Source organism: Rhinoraja longicauda, chromosome 11 (genome assembly GCF_053455715.1).
Source record: "Rhinoraja longicauda isolate Sanriku21f chromosome 11, sRhiLon1.1, whole genome shotgun sequence".
Lineage (NCBI taxonomy): Eukaryota > Metazoa > Chordata > Chondrichthyes > Rajiformes > Arhynchobatidae > Rhinoraja > Rhinoraja longicauda.
Genome location: NC_135963.1, coordinates 57,989,575 through 58,012,945, shown reverse-complemented (window position 1 = coordinate 58,012,945; position 23,371 = coordinate 57,989,575). Strand labels below are relative to the sequence as shown.

At 45.9% G+C, this 23,371-nt stretch overlaps 1 protein-coding gene across 1 annotated transcript in view; it reads right to left on the bottom strand.

Moving 5' to 3' along the window:
* Positions 1–303: 303 nt before the first annotated feature.
* Positions 304–23,371, bottom strand: part of tsen15 (TSEN15 tRNA splicing endonuclease subunit) — a 37,291-nt gene continuing 14,223 nt past the window's right edge. The window contains exon 4 of the mRNA XM_078407808.1: positions 304–844. Within this exon, the coding sequence (XP_078263934.1) occupies positions 655–844 (190 nt within the window). The 3' untranslated portion in view covers positions 304–654. The remainder of the gene's footprint in view (positions 845–23,371) is intronic.

Sequence of the window (23,371 nt, the reverse complement as noted above, 5' to 3'; positions counted from 1 at the left end):
GAGAGAGAGATAGCAGCATGAAGGTGGCGTGAGTAACCGGGCCCATCCCTGGCGCACTGCGTGTGGGGCCTGTGTCTCCTGGGATTCCCCCGGATTTAATTTAATCCCACCTCTCCCGATGACTGTGTTTCTTCCCACCCGGCCTGGGGTTAAACTCACTTGGATATAGCGGACAATCGGCAATAACAGACACCATCCCCCACTTCCCCCAAGGTTCATTAGAGCAAGTTTACTGGACTTATTAAATCAATGGGCCTATTCCTTTCTCCAGGGATGCCGTCAGACCCGCTGAGTTATGCCAACCTTTCGTGTCGTGTAAATGTTATTTTAAGTCAAGCAATTCTCTTAGTCGGAAGCCAATGATTAAAACCAATAAAATCATGGTTTCAGTTTTTACTCAAGGACAATATGGAGGTTGTCCATTTTTGGAGTCTGAACAAGGGTCTCGACCCGAAACGTCTCCCATTCCTTCTCTCGAGAGATGCTGCCTGTCCCGCTGAGTTACTCCAGCATTTTGTGTCTATCTTTAGTGTAAACCAGCATCTGCAGTTCCTTCCCACACAATATGGAGATACTCCTTGGCGACTCCGTGAAGTTAAACACGTGGTTTGGGAAAACGATGGTCAGAATGGGTTGTGACAAAGTGAAGGTGGGTCATCTGTGAAACCTCCGCCGTTTCTGTTTACAGTGTTTGCCGTCTGCCTCCTCGGTGCGTTCTGGTGGGTCTGGTACGACGAAGCCATCGGTGAGTTGATAATACACCACAGTAGAGTCGGAGTCTACAATGGCCAGGGTGAACTCACGTTTACTTTGGTAGCAGACACATTCCATGATTCTTCTGATCCTAAAGAAAAATTAAAAATTAATACGTGCTTTGACTACGGGTGTGGTCCGTACGGAGTTTGTACGTTCTCCTCGTGACCGCGTGGGTTTTCTCCGGGTGACAACAGACAATAGGTGCAGGAGGAGGCCATTCGGCCCTTCGAGCCAGCACCGCCATTCAATGTGATCATGGCTGATCATTCTCAATCAGTACCCCGTTCCTGCCTTCTCCCCTTACCCCCTGACTCCGCTATCCTTAAGAGCTCTATCTAGCTCTCTCTTGAATGCATTCAGAGAATTGGCCTCCACTGCCTTCTGAGGCAGAGAATTCTGAGGCTCCAGTTTCATCCCACACTCCAAAGGTGCACAGGTTTGTAGGTTAATTGACTTCGGTAAAAATTGTAAATTGTCCAAAGTGCTAGTGTACGGGAGATCGCTGGTCTGTGCGGACTTGGTGGGCCAAATGATCTGTTTCCGCTCTATATCTCTAAGTCTAAAGGTAGAACTACTGGTTGGAAGATTTCTGGTTGGCCGGACTCAGCGGCCAAAGGGTCAGTACAGTATCTCTAAACATGGAATGAAAGCCATGGCAATCACTGTATTCTGCACCCTGAACACCATAGATACAAAATTCTGGAGTAACTCAGCGGGACAGGCAGCATCACTGGGGAGAAGGAATGGGTGATGTTTTGGGTCGAGACCCTTCCTCATACACCAAATCCCCTCCTGTCATGGATGGATACCTTTCAGTGAAAGCATCCACCATTGAAACGGCTAATTTATCCAGTCTCTGCCACATTGTCTGCATCAACACTGAACTGATGACACAGAGGAATGTGCAATTCAGATGACTGCTTCTCTGGTATCCTGACAAATTTGTCCTGTGCGATATCACAAAGAGCCCCTGCTTTCTTTGAGAGTTAAGCCCTCTGGGAATACAGATTAACTTTGGAGCAACATACCACAAAATGAATTCAGACCATTTCATTTAAAGCCTTAAAAATATAGAATGGCGGAGAGGTGTGACGGTTAGTGTTGCTGCCACATAGTCCAGTGATCCGAGTTTGTTGCTGACCTCCCCCACTGTATGAGTGGAGTTTGCACGTTCTCCTCGGATTTCCACCGAGTGCTCTATCTTCCTCCTACATCCTAAAGGTGTGCTGATCGGTTAATTAGCTCTAAACTGCGCTCAATGTATGTAGGTGGTGGGAGAATTGGCAGTGGGGGTGAGGTGGCTAATGGGCGTGAGAGACTAAAAAATAAGTCACCGGGAAGTAAGACCCAGACCATGGGTGCTGTCTGTACGGAGTTTGTACGTTCTCCCTGTGACCAGCGTGGGTTATCCCCAGGTGCTCTGGTTTCCTCCCACACTCCAAAGACATGTAAGTTTGTAGGTTAATTGGCTTCGGTAAATTTTTTAATTGTCCCGAGTGTGGGAAAGTGTTAGTGTGCGGGGATCCTGGTGGGCACACTCAGGGGGCTGAAGGGTGCAGGGTGAGTGGGCGGATGCATGGCAGATGCAATTTAATGTGGATAAGTGTGAGGTTATCCACTTTGGTGGTAAGAATAGGAAGGCAGAGTATTATCTGAATGGTGTCAAGTTAGGAACAGGGGACGTACAACGAGATCTGGGTGTCCTAGTGCATCAGTCACTGAAAGGAAGCATGCAGTGAAGAAAGCCAATGGAATGTTGGCCTTCATGACAAGAGAGAAGGTGACGTTTCGGATCAGTCTGAAGAAGGGCCTCGACCCGAAACGTCACCCATTCTTTCTCTCCTGAGATGCTGCCTGGCCTGCTGAGTTCCTCCAGCATTTTGTGAATAAATACCTCCGCTGGGGTGTAAGCTACCCAAGCGAAATATGAGGCGCTGTTCCTCCAATTTGCGCTGGACAATAGAGGAGGCCCAGGACAGAAAGCTGAGTGTGGGAATGGAAGGGGTAGTTGGCTTCCAAACGGCCACTCAACCTGTTTCATTCTCTGCCAGTGTTGTTAACGAGGTCATGTGCATAGAGGAGAGAGTCCTACTATTAAGGGCCCATTGTCAGGCTTGTTTTTATCGTGATTTTGCTGAAGCATAATCTTATCGAGGCATCTGCACATGTATTCATTGGGGGATTAACTACACCAAATCCAACAATGGTGCCCTTGATGCCGTGAATGTCCCACAGCAGATCACAGGAATACAAGCGAGCAGATTTTAACAGTGGATGAGAAATACTTTATGTGCGGGGTATCTATTTCCCAACCACTCTATCGTTCCAATCATCTGCCTATCAAACCTCCTCGCTTGTGTCCACCTATTCCTTGCCACACTTTGTCCTGCTCCTCCTCTGTTCAGGCTTCCCCCCCCACACCTTCTCCCTGCAATCAGTCTGAAGAAGGGTCCCAACCAGAAACGTCACCCATCCAAGTGTAGGAAGGATCTGCAGATGCTGGTTTATACTGAAAAAAGACACAAAATCCTGGAGTAACTCAGCGGGTCAGGCAGCATCTCTGGAGAAAAGGAAAGTCTAAAGAAAGGTTTTGATCCGAAACGTCACCCATTCCTTTTCTCCAAAGATGCTGCCTGACCCACTGAGTTACTCCAGCATTTTGTGTCTATCTACATCACCTATCCGTGTTCTCCTGAGATGCTGCCTGACCGGCTGAGTTACTTCAGCACTTTGTGTTCTTCCGTGTAAACCAGCATCTGCAGTTCCTTGTTTCTACGGGTTATTTTTTCCTTGGGGGTGGAGGCGACAGGAAAGAGAGTGGATCTTACGGTGACTTGGTCCATATAACCTAAACTGGTGTCAAATACCTAAACGTCTGGAGAGGGCAGAGCAATTTCCCAGTATATGTTTTTCCCCTCATTAACCATGTTGCTTTCCTCTTTCAGATAACAAGGGCTGCAGATTACTTCAGTTTATCATTGTTATAGGAGCAAAGAGGTCCTTCTGCAGTTGTACAGGGCCCTAGTGAGACCGCACCTGGAGTACTGTGTGCAGTTTTGGTCTCCAAATTTGAGGAAGGATATTCTTGCTATTGAGGGCGTGCAGCGTAGGTTTACTAGGTTAATTCCCGGAATGGCGGGACTATCATATGTTGAATGACTGGAGCGACTAGGCTTGTATACACTGGAATTTAGAAGGATGAGAGAGGATCTTATCGAAACGTATAAGATTATTAAGGGGTTGGACACATTAGAGGCAGGAAACATGTTCCCAATGTTGGGGGAGTCCAGAACAAGGGCCACAGTTTAAGAATTAGGGGTAGGCCATTTAGAACTGAGATGAGGAAAAACCTTTTCAGTCAGAGAGTTGTGAATCTGTGGAATTCTCTGCCTCAGAAGGCAGTGGAGGCCAATTCTCTGAATGCATTCAAGAGAGAGCTGGATAGAGCTCTTAAGGATAGCGGAGTCAGGGGGTATGGGGAGAAGGCAGGAACGGGGTACTGATTGAGAATGATCAGCCATGATCACATTGAATGGCGGTGCTGGCTCGAAGGGCCGAATGGCCTCCTCCTGCACCTATTGTCTATCTTATCGAAACGTATAAGATTATTAAGGGGTTGGACACGTGAGAGGCAGCAAACATGTTCCTGGTGTTGGGGGAGTCCAGAACAAGGGGCCACAGTTTAACACCTATTGTCTATTGTCTATTGAGAGGAAGAAGAAAAGCAAAATTTGAAATCAAGTCACACAAGGAGAAATTATAGTAGTTGTCTAGAAGTTTAATGAAAAGAGTAGATTATAAGGAATATCTTAAGGAAGGTGTTGGAGGACAAAAGCCAATAAAACAAGTTTGATTTAAAACCCTTCTCCGGAGCTGAATGAACAACCTCAAGAACTGTAAAAACCTACATGTTCCATCACTTCTATAAAATAAATTGGCTTCCCTGACACTGCTCATGAAAACATGACCTGCTTAGCAGAAGAGCAAATACAATATTCTAGCTCAGTAATAAAAAGATTGTTGTTTTGAATGTATGCTTAGCCTTTATTTTGTGTTTGCTGCAGCTTATATACTGCACACCAGATATTGTGTATTGGCAATCATAGCCAGAAATAGTCTCAATGACCCTCTTATATTGAATGAGAGATGGCCCATAATCAGAAATGGCTGATGATCATCAAATATTATTGGAGCAAAAGTATATATTTAACTGAAATAAAACAAGATAGTGAATGTGGGGACACAGGGAACACAAGGAACTGCAGATGCTGGAATCTTGAGTAAAACACAAAGTGTTGGAGGAACTCAGAGGGCCAGGCAGCATCTGTGGAAGGAATAGATAGATGATATTTCGTATTGGGACCCTTCATCAGCTTCAGGGTCTGGACCTTCCAAAATGTCTGCTATCTATTCCTTCCACAGATGCTGTTACTCCAGCATCTCACGTTTTACTCCAGATATTGAAAAACATTTTAAACTTCTCTGGCTGGGATATTTTGCTTTTTTGTCAGTGTTTAATTCAATGTCATCGAATCCAATAGCGAGACTGTTTCAATTCTGAATGAAACTTCTGCAGGTCCCCAAAAATGATAATTCGCAGACATCTTACTGACAACCCCAAGCAATGTACACTGTGCTGAGATCATAAGACATAGGAGTAGAAATAGGCCATTCGGCCCATCGAGTCTGCTCCATCATTTGATCATGTCTGATCTATCTTTCCCTCTCAATCCCACTCTCCTGCCTTCTCCCCGTAACCTTTGACAACCGTACAAATCCAGAACCTATCAATTTCCACTTAAAAAATACCCAATGACTTGGCCTCCACAGCCGTCTGTGGCAACAAATTCCTCAGATTCACCACTCTCCAGCAGCAGCCTGGGGCTCACCTGGATCAGTAGCCACTCCAGTACAAGACTTTGGACTTCTGGTAAATGGTGCCTAAGTATGGTGACGTGCATGTGTCAGCTATGCAAAAAGAATTTCACTGTGCAGTGCATACGTGACAATAAAACACCATTGAAAACGATCCTCATCTCCATTTTAAAGGTACTTCCTTTTATTCTGTGCCTGTACCCTCTGGTCCTAGACTCTCCCTCCACTGGAAACATCCTCTCCACATCCACTCTAAGGATATACAATCGAAGCACAAGAGCTGTTTTGATGAGTCTCATATTTTAATCGTATCGATGCATCTTGAGCCAGAAGAGGTGTGAAAATATATGAAGTGTAAGTCAAGTGTGCTTTCATATCAGATTCGGGCAACTGTACATCATTAATGCCAAGACAAACTCAGCCTTGGGCAGCTACAAAACTTCAGGATGTCTTGCAACCATGAAATCAATGGGTTCTAATTAAAATTAAAGGCAGGACAACCAAAGGTGGAATGGCTGCATAGTATGTTGCTCAGTGTTAATTATCTAAGAGGTTGAATCATTAAATCATTGAAAGATACAGCATGGAAACAGGCTCGTCGGCCCACTGAGTCCATGCTGACCATCGATCATCCGTTCACACTAGTTCTGCCTCTTTACAGTTTCGCATCCACTCCCTCCCAGGGGCAATTTACAGAGGGCCAATTAACCCACAAACCCGCGCATCATTTGGGATGTGGGAGGAAACCAGAGCACCCAGAGGAAACCCACACGGGCACAGGGAGAACGTGCAAACTCTACACAGACTAAATATGATCCCAAGGGCACAATCGAACTCTGGCACTGTGAGGCAGCGGTTCTACCCGCTGCGCCACTGTGTCGCAGAACCAGTGTGACTTTTAACAATTATCTTGACTCCAATTGCTGATTATTACTAACAATCAAGGTATTTATTCACAAAATGCTGGAGTAACTCAGCAGGTCAAGATTAGGAGGGCAGGAAAAATCACAGGGGGGGAGCAGCGAGAGAGCATGTTGCTAAATTCTCGTCGAAGAGAGGAGGACCTGCTGAGTTACTCCAGCATTTTGTGAATAAATACCTTCGATTTGTACCAGCATCTGCAGTTATTTTCTTACATCTTCTATTACTAACAATCAAGTTACCATGCTAAAACTAACAAAGTAACAGCAAAATATCTTCACGATCAGAATCTATCACTTAAGTCACTTTTGAACAAAAATGACCTCAGTAAATGAGTATGCTTTTCATCAATTGAATTGCCGGCCTACATACAAGTGCTTGTAGTTTCGTTTCGTTTATTGTCATGTGTATCAATTTACAGGTAAAAGCTTTTGTTGCGTGCTATCCAGTCAGCGGAAGGACTATACATGATTGCAATCAAGCCGTCCACAGCGTACAGATATAGGATAAAGGGAATGGAAGGAGCATTGTGCTATGTATTCAGAGCAGGGAATGAGAACTATAAATGTGATCTTTATGAGGCATCGATGAGTCAGCAGTGGCAGAAATCCAAGGACACGGCTTCCAACAAACCTCTCAACACTGGTGAATAGTGTTCAACATGGGTGAGAAGACATATCAGGAGTTGAAACCTCTTGACATGTAATAGTGTATGCGGAGATAAGATTACTTAATGGACTACTAATTGGATCTCCGGAGAGATTTATTTCTAGCATATTGATGAAAAATCAGGATGCTACAGGTATTTGGATTGGGAAGAGTCGAGGTTGCATAAAGGCTGATTTTAAAAAGCACTTGTATTTCGCTGCAGCGACCTGGGGCCCGACTGGATCGGGCACTGCCCCAAAAGACAGAGCGCACAGACCGGAATGGCCTGTAGTGCGAAGGAGCACAGAGCCAGGTCTACCCTGCAACGCCGCTAGGACAACGGGCCTATATGGCCAGGTTAACAACAGCACCAATATCACAGAGCTCAACACAGTGGCACAGCTGTAGATCTGCTGCCTCACGCACCAGACACCCGGGTTTGATCCTGACCATGGGTGCTGAATGTGTGGAGTTTGTAGTTCCCCCTGTAATCGCTTAGGTTGCTCCCACATCCTAAAGACACGTGGGTTTGCCGTTTAATTGGCCTCTGTAAATTGCCACCAGTGTGTAAGGAGTGGATGCAAACGTGGGATAACATAGAACTGGTGTGAACAGGTGATGGATGGTTGGCGTGGACTCGGTGGGCTGAATGGTCTGTGTCCACTCTGCATCTCTTTCTAAACCATCCGAGAAAGGTGATGGTGCACATGGACATAGATCTTGATAGACCTTCTTCGCCAAGACTCTTGTCATATTCTTGACCTAACATTATAGCCTTATCCCAGTAACTTACTTTTGACTCAATCATACTTGTCATGTCATTGTGAGACGTCACCAAACTGAAGCATTAACTCTCCACATGTGGTTTGATCTGCTAAATATTTCCTCGGAGCGCACGAGGAGGGGGTGATCTTATAGAGGTGTATAAAATCAAGATGGGAAAGATATGGAAAATGCAGTCTTTTACCCAGAATAGAGGAATGAAGAACCAAGGGTCACAGTTTAGTTTAGAGATACAGTGTGAAAACAGGGGGGGGAGGGGGAGAGGGGAGGGGGGAGGTTAAAAGGGGTTGGAGTGGGGGTGGGAAGGGGGGAGAGGAGAAGGGGGGGAAGAAGGGGGTGGAGGGGAGGGCTGGAGGGGAGAGGGGAGGGGAGGAGGGAGGGGGAGGGAGAGGGAAGGAGGGAGGGGGAAGGAGGGAGGGGGAAGGAGGGAGGGGGAAGGAGGGAGAGGGAAGGAGGGAGGGAGAGAGAGGTGAGGGGGAGGAGGGAGGGGAGGAGGGAAGGGGATGATAAAGGGGGTTGAGGGGGGAGGGGGAAGAGGGAGGGGGAGGAGGGAGGGGGGAGGAGGGGGAGGGTAGAGGGGGGGGGGGAGGAGAGGGTGCTGCAACAATGCAGGAGAGGTTTGGGCCCAACGGGTCCAATTGGTCTCGTGACATTTTAAAGGCATTGGGACGTACATCAGCATGAAAGAGAAGGATATGGGCTTAACAGGGGCAGGTGGAACTCGTGTACATTCAGGATCATAGTCTGCACAGGCAAGTTGGGGTGAAGGCCTGTTTGCATGCTATATGAGTATGACTATTTCAGCATTTTGCCCCAAACTTCTGTATTTTTAATCGTAGTTCCTTGAATTGATTAAATAATCCAGTGCTTGTTCCATGAACTCTTGTAGTGAGGACAGCTTTTTGAGGTTATCATGTGGTGCAGAATGTCTCAGGTATATAAAAAATAACAGATCTGACAGTGAATCAGACGGCTTTGCAACAGGTTTAACTTTATGCTAGGTTTTCACAGTAACATGGAATTCGTATATCACAAGGGCAGGGGAACCAGGATGGGTGATGCTTCGGGTCGAGACCCTGCATCACACTAATTGTATTAAGGGGGTTAGAGAGCAGGACAAGAGGCGGGAGAGGGACAAAGCCTGGCAAGTGATAGGTGGACACAGGTTGTGAGGGAAGGGGGGGGGGTTGACTGGCAGATGGGTGGACAAAGGCTAGAAATGGAAAGGCAAAAGGCTGCAAAATAGGGAGAAAAGAAGAGTGAAATGTAAAGCCAGAGGGAGAAATTTTTGTAGAAGAGAACGGGGCGGGGGGGGGGGGGGGAAGTGGGCAGGATAGTGGAAAAAAGTGGGGTAATTTTAGCATTGGGCAAGATTTACACTGTAACATGCAATTCTTTCCACGGTTGTGTATGAAAATCCAGTCCCTTCTAAATCCTGTTGCTACCACTGTTTGTACAAAGTACCTGAAGCACTCTTTGGCCTTTGCAACTGCAGGCTGAGCAGATGCACGAGAAGGGACTTCTCAATGAGATGTCAGCACAGGTCACATTCCTGCCATGCACAATTTCACAGCCATGCTTCATGCAAACACGCAGCGACATGCAAGGACTTGCGGCCAATGTTCCCTTTGCACTGCCACAAAGAGAAGGCAGCTGTAGAACTCATTGTTCAGCGTGATTCTTCGCAAAATGCACAGTTCTCAATTGTTGATTGACATCAGATACAAATATTTGAGTGAAAATAGGGCTAGTCAGGAAATCTACATTACGAATGAACTTCAAAAGCCACACATGGCACCTTTAATATTCTAAAGTAGTAAATCACCCAGAGAGTTGTGAATTAGTGGAATTCTCTGCCACAGAAGGCAGTGGAGGCCAATTCACTGTATGAATTTAAAAGAGAGTTAGATAGAGGTCTAGGGGTTAGCGGAATCAAGGGATATGGGGCGAAGGCAGGCAGGGGTTACTGATTGTGGATGATCAGCCATGATCACAATGAATGGCGGTGCTGGCTCAAAGGGCAAAATGGCCTCCCCCTGCACCTATTTTCTATGTTTCTAAATAAATAATCGGACTATTTCAAGTCCGAAAGTCATTGAAATCACACAGCATGGAAACAGGCCCTACGGCCCAACTTGCCCATGCCAACCAACATGCCCCATCTGTGCCAATCCTACCTGTCTATGTTTGGCCCAGATACTTCTAAACGTTCCCTGTCCGTGTACCTGCCTTTAGTTTAGTTTAGTTTAGTTTAGCGATGCAGCGCAGAAACAGGATCTTCGGCCTACCGAGTCCACGCCGACCAGCGATCACCCCGTACACTAGCACTATCCTTCACACTAGGGACAATTAACAATCTTTACTGAAGCCAATTTTGTTTTAAAATTACACATTTAATTTAAATTTGAAGATTGCATCCGAGTATTTTTCTAGTTACATTTCTATTTGTTTTGAGAAATTCAGCACAGTAAAGCATTTCTGCATAATTATGGTTCAAATTTTAAAACTAAATAGGGCCTCCCTTCTGTTCCCACGACTCCATTATCTTGAATTATTCACAAAATGCTGGAGTAACTCAGCAGGTCAGGCAGCATCTCGGGAGAGAAGGAATGGGTGACGTTTCGGGTCGAGACCCTTCTTCAGACTGATGTCAGGGGGGCGGGACAAAGGAAGGATATAGGTGGAGACAGGAAGATAGAGGGAGATCTGGGAAGGAGGGGAAGAGAGGGACAGAGGAACTATCTAAAGTTGGAGAAGTCAATGTTCATACCACTGGGCTGCAAACTGCCCAGGCGGAATATGAGGTGCTGTTCCTCCAATTTCCGGTGGGCCTCACTATGGCACTGGAGGAGGCCCATGACAGAAAGGTCAGACTGGGAATGGGAGGGGGAGTTGAAGTGCTCGGCCACCGGGAGATCAGTTTGGTTAATGCGGACCGAGCGCAGGTGTTCAGCGAAGCGATTGCCGAGCCTGCGCTTGGTTTCGCCGATGTAAATAAGTTGACATCTAGAGCAGCGGATGCAATAGATGAGGTTGGAGGAGGTGCAGGTGAACCTTTGTCTCACCTGGATAACATCCATTATCTTGAATGTCATGGAGAGTCAGGAAGCAAATACAGCTCTGCATTTCATGAAACATAAAGAGGGTTAAGCAATGTATACAACACTGAACCAAATGATCCACACATGCAATGTTTTTGGGATAGATGAAACCTGATACCTTTTCTCAGCAATTCATTGTTACACGACAAAAGAAGTTCAAAAACAGCGGCTTGTTTGGATGTCAGTAAGACAGAAGCAGAAGTAGGTCAGACAGATGCTTATCATTCATTTAGACCTTGGCTGATTTTTCTTCCTCTGTGTTGTTTTACTATACGAAGTTGGTATTCCACAAGCACTTTAATACTTAAAAAAACATCAATGCCCGCATTGATTACACTTAGCAATTGAGAATCCATTATATCCTTAGACAAAATATTCTAAAGATGCATCCGCAGTTAGTGAACCTCCAGACTAAGGAACAGCTTCATCCCTAGAGCTATAGCTGCTCTGAATCGGTCCTGCAGAGAGCCCGCCATGATCTGTCTCTGCCCACAGGGTCATCTGGCACAACTGACCCCTGCATGAACCTTTTTTTGCACTTTACCTTGTTCTCCCTTTCTTTCCTGTTGTTTTCATTTTTGCCGCGATTTATTTATATATTTGATAGCATCGATATGGAAGTGACATTCAAAAATCGCGTTGTACTTGTACAATGACAAAAAAAGATATTGTATTGTATTGTATTGTATTTCCATTCCCTTTGTCCCGTTTCCACACCTTGCACGGCTATGTATCTCCCTCTCCCCTGAAGGGTCTCATCCCGAAACGTCACCCATTCCTTCTCTCCAGGGATGCTGCCTGTCTCGCTGAGTTACTCCAGCATTTTGTGTCTATCCAGATACTCAGTGTTGGACTCTAGCTCACCAACAAAGAAGACGTTCCTTGGGCTACAATTATAGGCAATAGACAATAGACAATAGGTGCAGGAGTAGATCATTTGGCCCTTCGAGCCAGCACCGCCATTCAATGTGATCATGGCTGATCATTCTCAATCAGTACCCCGTTCCTGCCTTCTCCCCATACCCCCTGACTCCGCTATCCTTAAGAGCTCTATCTAGCTCTCTCTTGAATGCATCCAGAGAATTGGCCACAACTGCCTTCTGAGGCGGAGAATTCCACAGATTCACAACTCTCTGACTGAAAAAGTTTTTCCTCGTCGCCGTTCTAAATGGCCTACCCCTTATTCTTAAACTGTGGCCCCTAGTTCTGGACTCCCCCAACATTGGGAACATGTTTCCTGCCTCTAACGTGTCCAACCCCTTAATAATCTTACATGTTTCCCCTTATCTCATAAGATAAGATCAGATAAGATCCTCTCTCATCCTTCTAAATTCCAGTGTATACAAGCCCAGTCGCTCCAGTCTTTCATCAAATGACAGTCCATATACAATAGATTACCCGATCACAACCCATCAGGTTGGTTTCTATCAGCTCCCACACACTGCAGCTGCAATATATCATCTGCCTCACCTGTTCTAAACTTAATTTACTTGATGTTAATACTTCAATTAAAAAGACAATTTTTGCTCGCCTCATCAAAGTCCAGTCACAGATGGCCCTGTGCCTTGTGCTAAAACATGCTGTGCCTGAGCATAATCCACTGATTTATATCGAAAGGCACTACGCGTTCAGTCAATTAACTGGTTTTGATCGATTAAACCATACAGCATGGAAACAGGCCCTTCGGCCCACCGAGTTCATGCCAACCGTCGATCACCCGTTCACACCATGTTATCCCACTTTTGCATCCACTCCCTACACACTAAGTGCAATTTACAGAGGCCCATTAACCCACACGCCCTCGTATCTCGGGGAATTGGGAGGAAACCGGAGCACCCGGAGGAAACCCACTCAATCAAGGGGAAAACTTGTAAACTCCACTCAAACAGCACCCGGTGTCAGGATTGAAGCAGGATGTCTGGCACTGGGAGACAGCAGCTCTAACCGCTGCGTTGTCCACACTAGTGACTAGTACCTAAGAAGGCTGCCAAAGCAAACGTGTACCAATTCCAACTTGCTTACCAGTGCATGAAACTACAAGTGAACAAAATGTAACTGCAAAATTAAGTTAAAATAAAACCTCCTCTACTCAAAGTCTGGACTTTGTTGGCACGGGCACAATGGCTACTACATCCTCCGCCAAAGCATGACGAATCCCAACACCACTCTGAAAATCATTATGGCAACTGATAACAGTAAACCCTCGTCTTATGGGCCCGTTGGACCCAAACCTCTCCTGTGGGCCCGGCAACCCCCATTGGGTGCAAGCCTCTCCTGTGGGCCCGGCAACCCTCCCCCAACTGACGATCCGTGGACCCGTTGGCGGCCGGTGAGTGTCCCCCGGGGCCGGGGGTGGGCGAGGGGGGAAAGGAAAGGGGAGAGGGAGCCACTCACCTCGGCCCCGGGCGGCCATCACGTCGGCCACTGCGAGCCGGGCAAACCTCTCCTGCAGCGGCAGCTCGGCGGCGACGGCCATCTTGTTTGACCCTCTTCCGCCGTGCTGCACCATGGGAGGAAGGTCAGGCGTGGGGCACCACCGGGACGGGCGTCGGTCCTCCCAGCGGGGGGGGGGGGGGGGAGCGCATTTATTAAAGTTTATTAAGTTAATTGTTTTTAAAATGTGACAAAACCCGATCAATCGAGACCGCGGGGGAATGGTGAGTAGGGTGGGCCTAAAATTGTTGCGCTATCGTGTACCGTTTTGGCTGTATTTCGGGAATAAATCTATCCACAAACCCACAAATATACAAGATGAGATATCTTGTAGATAGAGTAAGAAAATAACTGCAGATGCTGGTACAAATTGAAGGTATTTATTTCACAAAATGCTGGAGTAACTCAGCGGGTCAGGCAGCATCTCCAGAGAGAAGGAATGGGTGATCTTTTGGATCAAGACCCTTCTTCAAACCTCTTCATAATGTATTTTGGTTATTGCGACCGACCTTCACCACCAGGCCGGGCTGCCGATGCCACCCACGGCCCACACAGCTTCCCCGGCCACCGCACATTGCAGTATTGAGACCTTGGAGCTTTGTAGCTCAGGGCAGGTTTTTAATGCTTCAGCTGACAAAAGGCACCTCAGTCAGTGCAGTTCCTGCTCAGTCTAAACATTATTGTTGGGACTTTACACCTGAAATGTCATACATCACACTCTGTTATAGCAGACAATAAGCAATAACAGACCTCCATTCCCCTGGTATGGTCTGTTTACTGTATTTCAGTTGCATTGAACAAGCAGAAACAGACGTGGTTAACCTATTGCACAGGCTGAATGCCCAGGAAAATGTAACACTGTTTGCCAAAAAAGCACACCCTTCAGTGAAAGTTTATCATACCCATGTAAAATAGCAGTCACCGTTAACTAGACAGTAGTTCTGAACTACTATCTACCTCATTGGAAACCCTCGGAGTACCTTTGATTGGACTTTACCAGCTTTATCTTGCACTAAACGTTAATCACATTATTCCCTTTTTCCTGTATCTGTACATTGTGGATGGCTCAATTGTAATCAGGTATTGTCTTTGCGCTGTATTCTAGATAGCATGGAACAAAAGCTTTTTGATTGTACCTCGCTCGGTACACGTGACAATAAACCAAACTCAAACTCAGCATAGATAGACACAAAATGCTGGAGTAACTCAGCGGGACTGGCAACATCTTTGGAGAGAAGGGATGGGTAATGTTTCGGGGCGAGACCCTTCTTTAGTCTGAAGAAGGGTCCCGACCCGAAACGTCACCCATTTCTTCTCTCCAGAGATGCTGCCTGTCCCGCTGAGTTACTCCAGCATTTTGTGTCTATCTTCGATTTAAACCAGCATCTGCAGTTACTTATTACACAAAATCAATATGATTTCACACGTGGATGCCTCATTAGCTGCATGTTGAAATCAAAAGAAACAGGAGAGGGTACAGAGGAGATTTACTAGAATATTGCCTGGGTTTCAGCACTTAAGCTACAGAGAGAGGTTGAACAGGTTGGGTCTTTATTCTTTGGAGCGTAGAAGGTTGAGGGGGGACTTGATAGAGGTTTTTTAAATTTTAAGAGGGACGGACAGAGTTGACGTGGGTAGGCTTTTCCCCTTGAGAGTGGGGAAGATTCCAACAAGGGGACATAACTTTAGAATTGAGGGACAAAAGTTTAGGGGTAACATGAGGGGTAATTTCTTTACTCAGAGGGTGGTGGCTGCATGGAATGGGCTTCCGGTGGAAGTGGTGGAGGCAGACTCGATTTTATTATTTAAGAGTAAATTGGATAGGTATATGGATGAGAGGGGATTGGAGGGTTATGGTCTGAGAGCAGGTAGATGAGACTAGGTCAGAGAGAGTGGTCGGCGTGGACTGGTAGGGCCGAACGGGCCTGTTTCCGTGCTGTAGTTGTTATATGGTTATATGGTTATATGGAAACGTATATTTAAACCAAATAAAATAATAATATTTAAAATGCACTGAAAAAAATAACTTTTCTGACAGCAAAGTGTTGAGATTGGTGCGTTGTTACTCTCCAAGATCTCTACAAAGACAGATAAAGCAACAACTGCATGGGATCAAGCAGACTTTCCATTGGTCAGATGTACAAAACGGTGCACTATTCTCACCACATCTTTAGTTTTAGTTTTAGAGATATAGCATGGAAAGATTCTTCGGCCCATCGAGTCCACGCCGACCAACAATCACCCATACCCTAATAAGATCCTACACACGAGGGACAATTTACAGAGGCCAATTAACCTACAAACCTGCATGTCTATGGAGTGTGGGAGGAGACCGGAGCACCCAGAGAAAACCCACGCGGTCACAAGGAGAACGTACAAACTCCGTACAGTCAGGATGGAACCCGGGTCTCGGGCACTGTGAGGCAGCAACTCTACCACTGCACCACCGAGCCACCCTCATCTTTCACATCTTTCACATCTCAATTTGGATAAAGTTCTAGATTTCCCTGCCAATATTTGCAGGTTTAGAAAAAAATCCATGAGAACTCCAGGTACTAGAATCATGAGAATTACGTTTTTTTTCCCAGTGTACAACACATAAGGTACATAGCATTCTGCTTACAAACAGTCCCACAGACTGTTGCCCAAGAGGCCATCAATCATTTGTCTCAACAGTGGCCACGTCACAAGGAGTTGCTTTCAGCAGGTTCGGCTGACCACAGACCCCAGGAAGACACTAAAATAACAGGTTTTTTTTAAACATCCACCTCAGAACATTCCTATTTCCCCGAGGCAGGGCGAAATGGCCGACAAATTAAACAGTCTCTCTAAACTTCCAAGTGGATGACTGGATGCCTTTAATAAAAGGGCATGCTGCCTGACTTTGTGCAAGCTAAAAAATACTTTAAACCGCACAAGTAACATTTTTCAATCAAACAAATTATTTTAGGTTCAAAAAGGAAAAATAAAATCACAATTATCATTAGGGCGGCACGGTGGCGCAGCGGTAGAGTTGCTGCCTTACAGCGCCAGAGACCCGGGTTCCATCCCGACAACGGGTGCTGTCTGTACGGAGTTTGCACGTTCTCCCCTTGACCTGCGTGGGTTTCTCCGGTTTCCTCCCCCACTCCAAAGAAGTACAGGTTTGTAGGTTAATTGATCTCTGTAAATTGTTCCTCGTGCGGAGGATCTAACTAGGTGCACAGGGTGATCGTTGGTCGACGATGACTGAAACTTGTAAACTGTCCTTCATGTGATGGACAGTGTTTGTGTAAGGGGCTCGCTGGTCAATGTGGACTCAGTGGGCAGAAGGGCCTGTTTGCGCGTTGTATCTCTAAACTAAACTAAACTAATCATCACAAAATATTTTGATGAGTAGGAGAGATTCCTCCAGTACTTTTGCCAATATTTATCCCATTATCAAAATCACTATACAAATTGACCTGATGATTTTAACATTGTTGTTTGTGGAAGATCTCTGCGCACACATTTACTAATGCATCTTTTGGGTTATAATGCTGCAATTAGGAGTGTGATGGAATACTCTCTACTTGACTTGACTTCGGTAAGTCCAACAACTCTCAAGTAGCTCAGTAGACGGTACCACAGTTTGGTAAACAAGGGCGACTAGTACATGGGAACATCATACTTGCAAGTCCCCTCAAATCACACGCTATTCTGATTTGGAAACATATAGTTGGTCCTAAAAGAAACTCCCTGCCCAAAGCACAGTGGCAGTAGCTTCACTTGAAGGACTGCAGCAATTCAAGATGGCGGCACGCTACCATCTTCTCAAAGGCAATTCAGGATCGAAGGAGACAGCAGAGAGTGGTGAATAAGCCCAGTCTATCACAGGTACCGACCTCCTCACCATCGAAGGGATCGGTAGGAAGCAATGCCTTCGAAAGAAAGCCAATACTATCAACGTCAAGAGTGAGGAGTCAATAACGTTTAATCGTCATATGTACCAACATCAGAACCATGAAATCCTTACTTGCAGCAACTTAACAGGCCTGCGCCATCTTGGCCACGCTCTCATTTCGCTACCACCGTGAAGAAGGTACAGGAGCCTGCAAACCTTGACCACTATATTCACAAACAGCTTTTTCCCAGCAGCAACCAGGCTGTTGAACACTGCACAACACTAATCTCAACCATGATCTTCTATGGACTGCCTTTTTTTGCACGATTACGGTTACCCAATAATAGTTATTAATTTATTATATTTTTGATTCCTATATATTATCTGTGTATAACATAACATATAACAACTGCAGCATGGAAACAGGCCTGTCCGGCCCTACCAGTCCACGCCGACCATTCTCCTTGACCTAGTCTCATCTACCTGCACTCAGACCATAACCCTCTAATCCCCTCCTATCCATATACCTATCCAATTTACTCTTAAATAATAAAATCGAGCCAGCCTCCACCACTTCCACCGGAAGCCCATTCCATACAGCCACCACCCTCTGAGTAAAGAAGTTCCCCCTCATGTTACCCCTAAATCTTTGTCCCTCAATTCTGAAGCTATGTCCCCTTGTTGGAATCTTCCCCACTCTCAAAGGGAAAAGCCTAACCACGTCAACTCTGTCCGTCCCTCTCAAAATTTTAAAAACCTCTATCAAGTCCCCCCTCAACCTTCTACGCTCCAAAGAATAAAGACCCAACCTGTTCAACTTCTCTCTGTAGCCTAAGTGCTGAAACCCAGGCAACATTCTAGTAAATCTCCTCTGTACCCTCTCCATTTTGTCGACATCCTTCCTATAATTTGGCGACCAGAACTGCACACCATACTCCAGATTCGGCCTCACCAATGCCCTGTACAATTTTAACATTACATCCCAACTTCTATACTCGATGCTCTGATTTATAAAGGCAAGCATACCAAATGCCTTCTTCACCACCCTATCCACATGAGATTCCACCTTCAGGGAACAATGCACAGTTATTCCCAGATCCCTCTGTTCCACTGCATTCCTCAATTCCCTACCATTTACCCTGTGTGTTAGGGCAGCATGACTGTGCAGCGGTATAGTTGCTGCCTTGCAGCGCCAGAGACCCAGGTTTGAACTGACTAGGGGGGTGTCTGTGTGGAGCTCTCCGTGACCATGTGGTTTTTTCCTAGGTGCTCCGATGTCCTATTGCATTCCAAAGACGTGCAGGTATAGAGGTTAATTAGCTCCGGTAACATTGTAAACTGTCCCAAGTGTGTAGGATAGTGCTAGTGTACAGGGAACGCTAGTCGGCACAGACTCAGTGGGCCGAAGGGCCTGTTTCCTCACTGACTCTCAAAACTAAACTAAACGATTGCAAATTGGACCTGCACAGTCGCAGCAAGTAAGAATTTCATTTGTTTGGTTGCCAGTCAATAGACAATAGACAATAGCAGGAGGCCATTCGGCCCTTCGAGCCAGCACCGCCATTCAATGTGATCATGTCTGGTCATTCTCAATCAGTACCCCGTTCCTGCCTTCTCCCCATACCTCCTGACTCCGCTATCCTTAAGAGCTCTATCTAGCTCTCTCTTGAATATATTCTTAACATAGTCCATGTTAAAGAGTCAAGAGTGTTTAATTGCCATATGTACAGATAACGGAACAATGAAATTCTTACTTGCATCAACATAACAAGCCTGTAAATACAATATTCATAGATAACAAAAGAAAAACAAAAAACAAGTCAATAAATTAATAACCCCAATACATGTGACAATTAAACACTCTTGACTCTTGGCAATAAACACTGGCTTTCCAAATGTGAATAAGTGAGTAAATAAAATGTATTCTGGTGACAGAACATTGCTTTGAACGGCAAAGGGTTGAGAAGAACATTAAATAAATGCACATGGCGTGGTTAAAGTAAATATCAAAGTGTTCTTTAAGGGGAAGCTAAATAAATGCACAAGGCAAGTAGGATATGGCAGAATGGATGGATAAAGGTGGTAGGAAGGAACAGCGGATGCTGATTTACACCAAAAATAGACACAAAATTCTGGAGTGACTCAGCCAGACAGGCAGCATCTCTGGAGAGAAGGAATAGGTGACGTTTTGGGTCGAGACCCTTCTTCAGTCTGAAGAAGGGACTTGACCCTGAAACGTCACCCATTCCTTCTCCCCAGAGATGCTGCCTGTCCTGCTGAGTCACTCCAGCATTTTGTGTCTACTTTTGCATAATGGTGGCGTGGTCCTATGTAGAAGATAAACAAGTTTTCGACTGCTTGGACCAAGTGCCCTGTTTCATGAAACGAATGTTTCTTGTCGGTCCTTGTACGTCAAGCCAGAGTATGTGCAATTAAACCATGCAGCCCACCACAACTACAACTCTAACTCCAATCTGTATTGTGTTGTCGATGTTACCAATTCCGCACCAGGGCGGCACGGTAGCGCAGCGGTAGAGTTGCTGCTTTACAGCGAATGCAGCGCCGGAGACTCAGGTTCGATCCTGACTACGGGTGCTGCACTGTAAGGAGTTTGTACGTTCTTCCCGTGACCTGCGTGGGTTTTCTCCGAGATCTTCGGTTTCCTCCCACACTCCAAAGACGTACAGGTATGTAGGTTAATTGGCTGGGTAAATGTAAAAATTGTCCCTAGTGGGTGTAGGATAGTGTTAATGTACGGGGATCGCTGGGCGGCACGGACTTGGTGGGCCGAAAAGGCCTGTTTCCGGCTGTATATATATGATATGATATGATAACCTATGATCACCTGTGCATTAGTTTTATGTTATCCCACTTTTACACTACGCACTACCGCTTGTTTCCCTTTCCCCTGACTTTCAGTCTGAATTAGGGTCTCGAACCAAACTGTCACCTATTCCTTTACTCTAGAGATGCTGTCTGACCCACTGGGCTACTCCAGCTTTTTGTGTCTCTCTTTAACTCCATCCCTACTTGCACACTCCCTCCCTACTCCCTCCCTACTTGGAGGCATTGCGTCCTGACCCGTATAAGATTATTAAGGGGTTGGACACGTTAGAGTCAGGAAACATGTTCCCAATGTTGGGGGAGTCCAGAACCAGGGGCCACTGTTTAAGAATAAGGGGTAGGCCATTTAGAACGGAGATGAGGAAAAGCTTTTTCAGTCAGAGAGTTGTAAATCAGTGGAATTCTCTGCAGTGGAGGCCAATTCTCTGAATGCATTCAAGAGAGAGCTAGATAGAGCTCTTAAGGATAGCGGAGTCAGGGGGTATGGGGAGAAGGCAGGAACGGGGTACTGATTGAGAATGATCAGCCATGATCACATTGAATGGCGGAGCTGGCTCAAAGGGCCGAATGGCCTCCTCCTGCGCCTATTGTCTATTGACCCATTCTGAATCCAATGAAAGCTAATCTGATCCTAGCGTAGCGACATCTTTCCAACACTATCATCTACTTTCCCTCAACCTCCTCAAAATTTATATTTTTGCTTCTTTTAAAGAACTGGGATCTGATCTGGTGTAACCTTCTCCAGCACTCCTCTCCTCTATCTTCTATCTCTATCCTCTTGCCATTGCCAGCTTTGCTATTCTTCTTAAAGATAGACACAAAGCGTTGGAGTAACACAGCGGATCAGGCAGCTTCTCTGTCCATGAAGCTCATGGATAGGTGACGTTTCAAGTCAAGACCCTTCTTCCCATGCTCTATTCATCTTCCTTGCCACCTGGATCTGGTTATGCCACCATGTTCTAACTTACTTGACCACACACTAGTCATTCTAGTCTAACAATAGAGAACATAGCTATCAGGTGACGGGGGGAAATGTAATGGAGATTTGTGGGGCAAGTATGTTTTAAGGCAGAGAGAATGGTGGGATCCTGGAATGCGTTACCAAGGGTGGTGGTGGAGGCAGATACGATAGTGGCGTTTGAGAGGCTTTTAGATAAACACATGGAAGTGCAAGGAATGGAGGGAATATGGAACATGTGGAGGCAGATCAGATGAGACACAAAAAGCTGGAGTAAATCAGCGGTCACAGTATCTCTGGCAAAAAGGAATAGGTGACGTTTCGGGCCGAGACCCTTCTTCAAACATTCCCTGTCTATCTGTACTGTTGTATGTTCTTGTTCTATGTTCTATGTTCACGACTCCCATTGTGCAACCCTGAGATATTAGCATGGCATTTTATTTATAGTATAATCACCCTTCCACAGTAGCCCAAACACTCCAATACATCAAGGCCAACTAAATATTTGCCAGACGGTTCGTAAGAGTGTTGAATCAAAAGTTGAATTTGGCATACTCAAGAAGGGAAAAGGAGAGACGGGGGGGGGGGGGGGGGGAGAGATTAGAAGTCTAATGCAGGCTCACATCTGTCTGACTAAGAAATGTCGCGTTTATTTTAACAGCAAAACCATCCAAAGTAAAGAGAGTTTTTTGGTGCCAGCCTTACCTTGCCAGATTCTTTATGCAGGTTACAGAACCCTCCAAAAATGTGCCCCATTTCCCAGCCCGCCCCCCCATTTTGTGGTGCATGAGCGATGGAATAAACAAAAATCCTGTGGGTACCACAAACATCAAACCGGTGTTTCAAACGTATATTTGTGATGATTCCGCTATATCTAGGCACGTCTCCAATGTAAATTAATAACCCGCTCGCTCCAAGGAGAAAGAGAGAAAATGTCCATTCATCCATTTTATTGCGTGCGGACCTGAAATAATATGGGAAACAGCCCTGCTAAAAGAAGTTGTGCTGCCTCATTGGTTTCACCATAGTCATAGAGTCTTACAGGGTAGAAACAGGCCCTTTGACCCATCTCGCCCACACCAGCCAGCATGTCCCATCTACATTAGTCCCATCTGCGTTTGGCCCATATCGCTCTAAACCTATCCTATCCATGCACCTATCTAAATGTTTCTTAAATGTTGCGATAGTACCTGCCTCGTGTATCTCCTCCGGCATCTCGTTCAATACACCTACCATCCTTTGCATGAAAAAGTTACCCCCCAGATTCCTATTAAATCTTTCCCGCCTCACCTGAAGCCTATGCCCTCTGATACTCCATTCACCTACTCTGGGCAAGAGACTACCCGTCTACCCGAGCTATTCCTCTCATGATATCATACACCTCAAGAAGATCATCTCTCCTCCTCCTGCACTCCAAGGAATAGAGTCACAGCCTGGTCAACCTCTCTCTCAATAGCTCAAGCATTCGAGTCCCGGCAACATGTTCGTAAATCTTCTCTGCACCCTTCACAGCTTGACAACACCCTGCCTATAACTTGGTGCCCAAAACTGAACACAATACTGTAAATGAAACAAAGAACTGCCAATGCTGGTTACAAACCAAAACGTCACCTATCCACGTTCTCCAGAGATGCTGCCTGACCCGCTGAGTTACTTCAGCACTCTGTGAAACGTCACCTATCCATGTTCTCCAGAGATGCTGCCTGACCCGCTGAGTTACTCCAGCACTCTGTGAAACGTCACCTATCCATGTTCTCCAGAGATGCTGCCTGACCCGCTGAGTTACTCCAGCACTCTGTGAAACGTCACCTATCCATGTTCTCCAGAGATGCTGCCTGACCCGCTGAGTTACTCCAGCACTCTGTGACCTTTTTTTTGTTGCCCTAGTGACCTTAGAGTATTTCTAATCCATATTTCTCACAGAATGCAAACCAAGCATTTTGCTTGGGGTAGCTTACAACCTGACGGTATGAACATTGAATGTTGGCAATTTTAGGTAGCTAATCTGCAGGCCACCCCTTGACTTGAACTGAAAGAAAAACACCAAAACAATAGACAATAGACAATAGACAATAGGTGCAGGAGTAGGCCATTCAGCCCTTCGAGCCAGCACCGCCATTCAATGCGATCATGGCTGATCACTCTCAATCAGTACCCCGTTCCTGCCTTCTCCCCATACCCCCTCACTCC